Here is a 10,035-nt window from a genome sequence, read left to right on the forward strand (position 1 = left end):
ATATATATATATATCAAAACTCCACCAATGAGTACATGTTGATTCTTTTATTCTGTATTGAAAGCCTTTTCAGGCGTTTTCAACAAACTTACGTCTTAGGACGAAAGATTTACAGTGATAATTTTAAGAATAAATGATAGTGACTGTTCTTTTTCTTTGTTTTTCTTGTTTTTTTTTTTTTTTGTCTTTACCAGAGAAAAACAAGATCAAACCACCCTTCTCAGAATCTCTCCAAATAATCCAAAGGGGAAAAAAAGGAGAACAGCAAAGAAAAATAATAATAATAATAATAATAATAAATGAAAATACAAGACAAGTAAAACCAAATGGTTAAAAATTTATATTTAGTTGTCTTTCTCTTCATCTAAATAGTCCATGATCTTAACACTAGAATTAGTAAGATACTGAATACGGCAAATAACTTCAAAAGCACCACGATTCATCTGGTGTGCCAAATCTTCAACGGCCTCCACTTTATCTCCACCTGTAAGGATACGGTATAAATGTACTAATATCAACTGATCTTCTTCATCGGTGAAGGGACGTTCAGTGCGAAAGGGACGTCCTGCCTTGTGATAATCAGTGTTACCACAGAAAGCACAGCGACCATCTATGCATTGTGTACTGCCTATACCAATACAAGTTCCTCCTACACTTGCCACACCGTCAATGAGGGCAATGTTATTATGACTACGCCATGGGAAAGTTTCTGCTGTTAGAGATGAAAAAGGAATAGTGGACTCATCACTTTTATACAAAACACGATGCATGTAATCCGCTTCTGTTTCATGTAATCCTACCGGTTCTGGGATTTTATTTGGATTAAGTGGCCAATTTTCTTCTTCAATACTGTGAAGTACAATATCAGTATAGGCCTGTTGTGCGCGATCAAAGAGGGTGAAGTTGGTGTCTTTTGTGTAGGTAAGTGCCCAAAGAGAAACACGAGGTGAAAGTGGGGCGAATTCAACACTACGGGCCTTTAATCCTTGATCATGTGCAATCATAACAATACGAAAATCCAATGATGGATTACGAGCTGCAATAGCTTCTTCCACTTGTGGTACGAGTCGTATTTCATCCATTGGATCACGTGCAGCGATAGAGCGAAAGAACGTTACTGGCATCTTTGGTGCATCTATCAATTGATCCCAACGTCGCATCTTGCGAGTAAACTGCGCCTGTATCTCCGCGCTGTTGAGATCAAAGTGGGCAAAGGCGGTGTGTTGCCCGCGATAGAGGACCCAAATGCCCACACACTCTGGTCGGTAGGGCGGTGGGCCTGGTGGGTAGAAGCCCTGCGCAAAGCCATTGCGAATAAAGTGGAGAATTCCATCCAATGTGCAGCGACTGAAGTCAAACGGGTAGGCCTCAGTGCGCAGACCAAGTTTACCCAACATTAATGCAGGACCACACCAGCCACCGATGGAAACATACTTACGTGGCATTTGTATACCGGTAAAGTTAACATCACGGAATATATGGGAACAGCGCAGCATTACCTTTTTTTTTTTTTCTTGTGAAATCAATTAGGTGAACCAAAACACCAAAGTACACAGAGACGTATTCCGAGTATAACGTTATTATTATTTTCTTTTCTCTCTTTTTCTCTCTTCCAATGTGAGTATACGAATAGAGGTATTATGTATAGATACAGTTATTAGCAAGATGGATCTTCTTCTTTTTCCCCCTTGTTTCTGTACACCTATGTGTATGTTTGAAAAAAAAAACAAAAAATATGTATAATAGGAAACGCAGAAAGAAGAAAAAAGAAAAGAAAAGAAAAAACAAATATGAAATATAAATACATGTTTTTTTTTTAGTTTTTTAAGGGTTAGGAAAAGACACATATAGCGAGTCTGACTAGAAATAGTCAAAACCCTGCTACACGAGGCGATGCCACACCCAAAGAAATATATAAATATATATAATGTTGTGAAACTTAACAATAACAAAAAAGAAAGAAAAAAAAAAAAGAATGTATATGGAGAGTGAAAAGATGGGTGGGTAATTTTTATTTATTATTCGTACCATTCTTGTAAAAAAAAAAAAAAAAAGAAAAATAGAAAAATAGACAAGTCGTGATTTAAGACAGTTAGATAGAGATTCTACTCAAAAAGGGATGCTGTATGTATATATAAAAAATATATATATAAACTCTATCCCTATTTGTTTTTTTGTTTTTCTTTGTTTCCTCTCTATCTTCATCTTCACTTCTCACCCTCTTTCTCTCCTTTTTACTTTTCCATTCGGTCTTATTATTCTTACCCACCCACTCTCACTTCATCTCACACTCTCACTTTCACTCTCACTCTCATCACTCATTTCATGTTCATGTGTGATTTTTTTTTCTTTGTTTTTCCTTTTCTTGTTAAACAGTTAAGGAGTTGGGGTCTCCTCCTGTGATTTAGACGTAGATACGAAGAAGAAAAAGGAAAAAAAAAAAAAAAAAACGGCTGAGAAAAAAAAAAGGAAAAGGTTTAACAACGAGAAAAATATGGATAAAAGTACAACCGCAACGAGGAAACAATAACAACAACAACAGCAACAGCAAGAACAAGAAAAAGAACAGTAGTAGTACCAGCAGTATGTGATGTGAAAGAAAAAGAAAAGAGTTTAATGAGATGTTATTGTTTCTATCTCTCTTTTCTTTTGTTTTTTTGTTGCATCACGGTAGTTGATATACCATTGTAAATGTCCTTGTAATGATGCAGTTTAAATCGTATCTCTGCTCCTCTCATTATTATTTTTTTTCCTCCTCCAGGTTGGTGTGTACCTCATCAGAGTATCCTATTACTGTATTTCTTTGTTTACTTATTCTTTTTTTTTTTCATCATTTTTTTTTCTTTTTTTCTTCCTTTTCTTTTTTGTTCATTTGTTGTTGTTGTTGTTGTTTTTTTGTTTTTGTTTTTTTCTTCCCCTTTTTTTCTTTCCTTCACCATCCTCAGCAGAATCATCCCTCCTGCTTCTCATTCACATTGTTGTCGTCATCGTTCATGCTGCTGTCCTTCTTCTTCTTCTTCCTCTTCTTGAGATATGTGTATATATTTGTTTGTTTCTTTTCAGTTTTTTTTTTCTTTTTTTAGTTACGCCGAGCGAAGCCGCCATCTCCCATACGTGGCCGCTTGAACGGTGCGCCTCCTCCGTTGTTGTTATTATTATTGTTATTGTGGCCGTTACCCCCCGCTGATCCGAGTGGGCGCTTCTGCTGCAGTTTGGCGCCACCACCGCGTGCGTTTCCTGTTTGTCCGTACGCGACGCCCTCCTCGAACTGCCGCAGCCGCTCCTCCACTTTACTGCGGTACTCCAAAGCGGGGGCGTTGTCGCCCTCACCGAAGGAGTCAATACGTGCACTAAGCGATGTCTTGGCGGCGAGCACACGCGACATGGTTCCTTTATTGGCGGCCGCGGCCCGCGCCACCACCTGCGCATTGTAGAGAATACCATACTTTGGTGTTGCCTGTCGCTGCTTGAGGGCGCGGAAGAGTGCCTTCTCGGCGCCGAGGATCTGCACAGTGGAGGAGGGGTACTTTGCGAGGGAGAGGAGGGAGCCGGCCTTCTGGATGAGGCGGGCGCCGATCTGCTCGCCGACCATCGTGGTGAGGTTGGGGGCGATGGTCTGCATGCGGGAACTGAGATAGGCGGCGAGGGTCTCGCGGTACTTCGCGGCCGCGACGACTTCACTACAGAGACGGCAGATGTTTTCAATATCCTCCTCGGCGATCTCTGTTCCCATGGACACCATTGCCGCCTCCTTTACCTTCTGCTCCAACTCCTCCTCAAGGAAGTCCGAGAAGTCTGTGTCGCGCACGTTGAAGCGGGTCTTGGTCGCCAATACAATCTTCGCATACAGAAGGTTGTCATTCACAATCTTGGCAAGCTCGGGGAAGTGCCAGCCATACCACTCACGTGCCCGCATCGCATACTTGTTAATTTCCTTGTCAAGATCCTCCAACAGGGCGACGGCCTGCACCACCATCATATCCACCTTATCGGGGGAGAACTTCAGTTTGTAGCGATTGAGGTTGTGCGCCAGACCGAGGGCGGTTTGGTTCATTTGTTCCGCCGACACCTCCTGCAGCAACTCATCCACACTGGCGCGCAGGGCACGGAAGGTGGCGAGGGTCTCATCACCGTGGATACATGGAATGGCGAGGGTTTCCTTAATGGCCTTGGCGAGCTTGGAATCCGCCACCGCCAGCTCCTCTGTGATTTCCTTCTCGAGAAAGTTCTTCTTGAGAAACTTGCGCACCGGCTTTGCCAGTTCACCATTGACAACTTGTGTTGTGGTGGCAAGGGCATCCGCGGTGCTCTTAAACTGCAGCAGCGCCTTCAGCTTTTGCTTCTCGCCGTCCACCTTGAAGAGTGCCACTCCGGCAGGGAGCTCCAGAAGGGCGTAAACCATTTTTTTTTTCTTTTTTTTTTAAATTCTTGTTTCTCTTTTTTTTTCCGTTTCTTCTTTACTCCTTCCTTTTTCTTCGAGTCTTCTCTTTCCTTCTTCCACAGAATACTGAGCTCCGCGACAGTGAGTGAGCGAAAGGGAATAAATAGAGGAATAGAACCACAAGGATAAAAAATAAAAATAAAAATAAATAAATAAATACATAAATAAATAAATAAATAAATAAATAAATCAGTTAAAGAGATTGATACCAATGGGAGTTAGAGACCGTAGCAACGAAAAAAGAAAAAAAAAATAAAAATAAAGAAAAAAATTAGAGAATGACACGAGTCAAATACACACACAACGCATGGAATAATAATAAAAAAAAAAAAGATCCTTTACGGTAAAAAAAACGATACTGAAATATATGAGCAGTCAGTTACTGATATATGTAGAGAGACATAGTTTTACAACTCCTACCACAACAAGAAAAAGAGAGAGAACAAATTAATAATAAATAAAAAACAAATAAAATACAATAATAATACTAATAAAGTACGAGTCGTTACAATATAGTATTCCCGATCCTCGGGCTAATCCCATTTATGCATTCTTTCTATTTCTTCCTCTTGTTTTCTTTTCTTTTCTTACATTATTCATATTATTATTTCTTTCTTTCGATACCAGAGAGCCCCTCCTCCTCCTCTTCAGATGTAGACTGACACTAAGCACTATGCAGCTGCGAGAGCACTCTCAGCAATACTGCGGCATACATCGCGCAGATCCCCAAGAAGAACATCCACAACTATTTCTTGTATACTTGGAATAAATGGACGTAATTCCTCCGTTACACGATTCTCAAGTGGTGTAATCATCACCGCCTTGAGACGCACAAGGGATGGATGTACATGTTCATCACAGAAATAGTGTACAGCTGTATTGTATAGTAATAGTGATAAGGCGTATGGGGTCATAGTGCGACTATCCGCTTCTACTAAAGTACGTACTTCACGAAAGGCATCATCCCATGGTCGTTGCATTTTGTTCTGTTCAAACACCGTTTCAAATGTAAAGATACTGTTCGCAATGACCCGACGTAGAATACGGATAACACTATCTTGTAAAACAAGCCATTCAAAGACTCTACCATTAAATTTCGCCTTCTGTGCCGCAACAACATCTCGCAACTCCCATAATTCTCTTTCGCATTCATAACATTCACCAATACTATTGTATTTGGAAACAAGAAACATACGATCCTCTCGTGCCTCATAGTGTACTTTCCCTTGAGATACACATGCCTCATATAATCTTGGTACACTGGCATACACTTGACGTAAACGTGGAGCTACAAGAGCTGCTAACTCTCTTAATGGTGGTTCTATATATTCGGCAATAAATGCTAGAGTCTCTTTACAAGTGTAGTTATGCATCTCTTCACGAAGTGGTTCTTCAAATGCATTAATTCCTTCCATATTGTCACGTACTCTTGCTTCTATGAGTACACGACGTCCACATGACCTTCCTTGTATTGCATGCCACTTTCCTGATACATAGTTTTTTAATAATTCATCTGTTTTTTCTTGAAAAGAATGTAATTGTGAAATTCGATCTCTCCAGGATTTACTAGATAACTTGATAAGAAGTTTGGGTACAACTTTAGTATCCACAAGTTCAGTGACAGCATCTTGTAGAGATGTTGTTTCAGGACCGCTAAACTCCAGAGAGTCTGGCAATCCACACATAACACGTGCCCGACGAAAGGCTTCAATAAATGCACGTCGATGCATTCCATCCATTGTAAAGACTCGCGGTATTAACCAGTGAACTCTTTCAAAAATATTACACCACATCTCATATCGGTCTTTCATAGGAAATTGTAGATAAATAGAGCCTCGTCGAGGATGATATAATTCCACTGTCATATCGGGATACTTTTCTGGTTCTGCTGAGATCTCTGTACGTGGTGTAGAGCAAAGAGCGGCAAGTTTATCGAGTCGCTCCTCTGCTGCTTGTGTGGCATCACGGTTAATCACCACAGAACCCAAGTTCACTGTTCCCAGTGGTGGTTTCCCATCTACATGATTATTACGAGATTCATAGTAGTTGAGGAGAAAATCACCGCGGAGCACAAAATAACGTGGATTCCAGTGTTTTAGGTGTTTACTTAACTTGGCTGCCATCACACTATCACGATCATTCATCTGCACAGGAATATAAGGGGCGAAGTATAATCGCCAGACGGCCTCTGCGGCTCCGCTGGTTTCCGCCTCCCGCTGCATGGCCCGCCGCACATGCTGGACCATCTCCCACACATAAAGTTTCTCATATTCGCGGCCAAATGTATCCAAGAAGGCGTTTGCCAACTCCCGCGTGTCGCTGACCTCCGCACTAAAGGCTGTTCCCATTGGCTGCACAGGGAGGAAGTGTGCAACGGAGTTTTCTTTTTTAATTGATTGCGTTCACACGATTTATATATTCATGGTGATTACATGCGATTGAGTGGGTGGGGGAAGACATAAAAGAAAAAAAAAAGAGAGAGAGAGAACATATGAAATACATAAATACATATTTATATATATATACACCACTAAAAGTAACAACAACAACAGAAAAAAAAAAAATGGTATCTTTGAACTCAAGGTTCAAATAAGCGCACACACACAGAAAAAAAAAAAATTAATCGATGCTCAAGAACATAAACGGAGAAATAAGACAAATATCAAAAAAAAAAAAACAATAACAACAACAAGGAAAAAAAAAACACATTTAGCTCTGTCGATAGTTCCATAACTCCCGCTGATAAAAAAAAAATAATGCAACACAGGAGAAGAAACATTCAGAATATTATTAATAACCATTATATTTAATGACGTTTCGCAGATCGCTTCAAGTGTAAACCATTGCGCTTTCGCCCTCGTGACAAAATCCACTTGATGATATCACCAGACTTGCTAATGATAACATGAAAAACTACTGTGCAGCCCATAAGAATTGCAATAATGTAAAATCTGTATGCCTTAGATGTGAAAGGGAAAACCCCCCAAAGTTTTGGGGGTGGATACAGCATGTAGTTTACATTGAGACCACTTATATATGAGATTAATGTGTATAGGCAAATGTTTACTACTACAGCTACTGCTGTTACATGTAATAAATGTTTAAGATTCATGGGTAATAACTCATATCGTGCTGAAAAATAAAATGGCATAATAAGTAATAATCCGTGATGGAAGACGAAAAAGTAACTCTCAATACGGTACTGGTGATCCCCAAAATCAGGAACAAGAGATGCCGCTGCAGGACCCCAGTGATAATCCGCTGCGAGAGTTGCCAAATATACATTTAACGCATACTCTGACTCTTTTTGTCGTAAAAGAACAAATGCCCAAATAAGTGTAATAAGATGACAAGGCATTAATAACCATCCCATTTGTACAAAAGGGGTTGGTCGTAAAGCCTTGAAAATTAACTGTAAAACCCACAAGAAGAGAAAAATTATTCCTAATAATTTATTTAGACGACCTTTAGTAGACCTACCACGTGATACCTCTCCTCGTCCTTCATATTTAGTTATATTAGTGAAATAACCCCGACTAGCACGAAAACAGAAAAAAACAAATAGGTGCAGTACCAAAAATTCAAATATATGAACCTTTGGAGATCGATACCAGAAAAGTTTCTCTGAACCATTAGGACCCCAAGCCTGTCCAGTTTTCTCACAGAAAGCAGAGAGCCAGTCTGCAGCTACTTGTGGAACGAAGGTGTTTGCAAGAGAATTAAGCACGAGAGAGTCCATTATGGCAACTTTCCTAAATTACCCTTAAAGTACAAGTGAATAATAACAATAATAGAATGAGAGAAGAGAGGAGTAAAGGAGGAAAAAAAAAAAAGAAGAAAGAGAGAAAGTCATACAAAAGTGTTAAGAAATCAATAATAATAAAAAAAAAAAGAAACAAGAATGAATTCGAGAGCAAGAACAGGGGTTACAAGTCGTTTTTTTGTTTTTATTTTATTCTTTTTTTTTTTCGTTATTTGAATAAATGTAAAGAAAAAAAAAAAAGAAAAAGCTAGTAACTAGCCAGATTCACAAAAGCGAAGAAAAAGAGTAATTACAAGAGCACGAATCGTGTAAGAATTAAATTGAAAAATAAAATAACAACAAAAAACCTCACTTCTTTGAGTTGCTCTTGCTTTCCTCATTCTCCAATGCAGCTAACTCAGCCTCAAGACGTGCAATTTCGTCATCCACAGAACTACTCTCCACTCCCTCCATTCCAACTCCAGATGGAGAAACATCTGCTGTTTCTGCCCCTAATATCTCTGCAGCTGGAGTCTTTACAGTACGGTCAGCCTCTGACTGCGTAGTGCCCGCCGGTGATGTTGACGACCGCCCGGCGTTGAGTTCTGTATTCTCCTCCAGTGGGTAATACATGTTATCCAGCGGGGATAACTTATACCAACTCTGCTCTCCGTTAAGATACCGTCGATGATTCTCGTCAATATACCAAAAACCCAAAGTCTCAGCATGCTCTGCCCCATACACCGCACAATCTTTCCTGTCAACACGTAGACAAGCCTCTAAAAAGAGAAGAAAAGTGTCCTCTGCGAAACGGATATTATTAATATTACGACATTGATTTAACAGTTGAAATGCGTAGCTGAGATCTAGTGGTCGCTCCACCAAGTCCAGTGCGGTGTGTAAATCCTCCACGGTGGGTCGCTCGGTTCCCTGAAAGGAGTGAAAGCGTCTGTGCCACTCCAACACATATTTCTCTAATGGTGTTTCCGGTCCATCCAGGCGGTCTTTGCGCAACATGTGTCGCTTCTTACTGAGCCACAGTGGCTGGTGGGCCATACACTTTGGGCGTGTGTAGGGTCTGTCGAGTCCACCAAGCCAGGCCTGGTACAGCATCTCTGTTCGCTGGTGGTCTGGCTGTTGAATGACGGTGTAAATCTTCCAGTTGTCCACACCAGTGAGGAAAAGCATCCAGTACGGCCGACGATAGCGAAGAGACGCAAGACAAGGCAGATTGCCGCGGAACATTATTATTTTTCTTTTTTTTCTTCTTCTTTTGTTAATGATATGACCGCAGTAAATACTAATAGTTAAGGCTTCTGTGCCTATGGCTGCTATGGCTGCTGGCAAGCGAGGAAGCACTCCAACACGGCTCCGTTTGCTCGCCTCTATTTGTCTCCCCCCACTTCCTTCTACTATTAAGAAGAAACTGTACATATAAGGATTGTAAGGACACATACATACATTATTACAACAACAAAAAAAAAAGAAAAAAAAAATGAAAAAATTTCAACACTGCAGAATAGCAATAACAGCATCACAGACTAATAATAACAATAAAGATATATATATATATACACATTGCAGCGAGAGTGAGGAATCAAGAAGAAGAAATAATAAGAAAAGAGCAACATAATTTAATATCTGCTTCAGTCTTCATTGCCTTTCAATCCTCTCTTTTCCTTCTTTTTTCACTTCCATAAAACTTCACTTTTTAGGTACATGAGGACTTTTACTTGAACTCTCATTACTGTTTGTATCGCAAAGGACAACAATAATGAAATTTAAACAAAGGTACCACAATGAACCTTAAGCACGAAACTTTGGCCCCTAAAAAATTCTGTAAAGAGAATCT

The 10,035-nt window shown here is 40.1% G+C and overlaps 5 protein-coding genes across 5 annotated transcripts; all 5 read right to left on the reverse strand.

Annotated features, from left to right (window-relative positions):
- Nucleotides 1-344: 344 nt before the first annotated feature.
- Nucleotides 345-1,496, reverse strand: TM35_000182570 (uncharacterized protein; the record flags this gene model as incomplete). Its single annotated transcript, XM_029026570.1, has 1 exon — nt 345-1,496. The coding sequence occupies one exon, from the start codon at nt 1,494-1,496 to the stop codon at nt 345-347; it is 1,152 nt and encodes a 383-aa protein (XP_028882266.1).
- Nucleotides 1,497-3,079: 1,583 nt separating this feature from the next.
- TM35_000182580 (putative nucleolar protein) lies at nt 3,080-4,402 on the reverse strand (the record flags this gene model as incomplete). Its single annotated transcript, XM_029026571.1, has 1 exon — nt 3,080-4,402. The coding sequence occupies one exon, from the start codon at nt 4,400-4,402 to the stop codon at nt 3,080-3,082; it is 1,323 nt and encodes a 440-aa protein (XP_028882267.1).
- A 710-nt stretch (nt 4,403-5,112) lies between these two features.
- Nucleotides 5,113-6,789, reverse strand: TM35_000182590 (uncharacterized protein; the record flags this gene model as incomplete). Its single annotated transcript, XM_029026572.1, has 1 exon — nt 5,113-6,789. One exon carries the CDS (start codon nt 6,787-6,789, stop codon nt 5,113-5,115), a length of 1,677 nt encoding a protein of 558 aa, XP_028882268.1.
- A 458-nt stretch (nt 6,790-7,247) lies between these two features.
- Nucleotides 7,248-8,180, reverse strand: TM35_000182600 (uncharacterized protein; the record flags this gene model as incomplete). Its single annotated transcript, XM_029026573.1, has 1 exon — nt 7,248-8,180. The coding sequence occupies one exon, from the start codon at nt 8,178-8,180 to the stop codon at nt 7,248-7,250; it is 933 nt and encodes a 310-aa protein (XP_028882269.1).
- A 372-nt stretch (nt 8,181-8,552) lies between these two features.
- TM35_000182610 (uncharacterized protein) lies at nt 8,553-9,428 on the reverse strand (the record flags this gene model as incomplete). Its single annotated transcript, XM_029026574.1, has 1 exon — nt 8,553-9,428. The coding sequence occupies one exon, from the start codon at nt 9,426-9,428 to the stop codon at nt 8,553-8,555; it is 876 nt and encodes a 291-aa protein (XP_028882270.1).
- Nucleotides 9,429-10,035: the final 607 nt, after the last annotated feature.

The sequence above is a fragment of the Trypanosoma theileri genome, assembly GCF_002087225.1.
Source record: "Trypanosoma theileri isolate Edinburgh chromosome Unknown TM35_Tth_18_V1, whole genome shotgun sequence".
In the NCBI taxonomy this organism is placed as follows: Eukaryota; Euglenozoa; class Kinetoplastea; order Trypanosomatida; family Trypanosomatidae; genus Trypanosoma; species Trypanosoma theileri.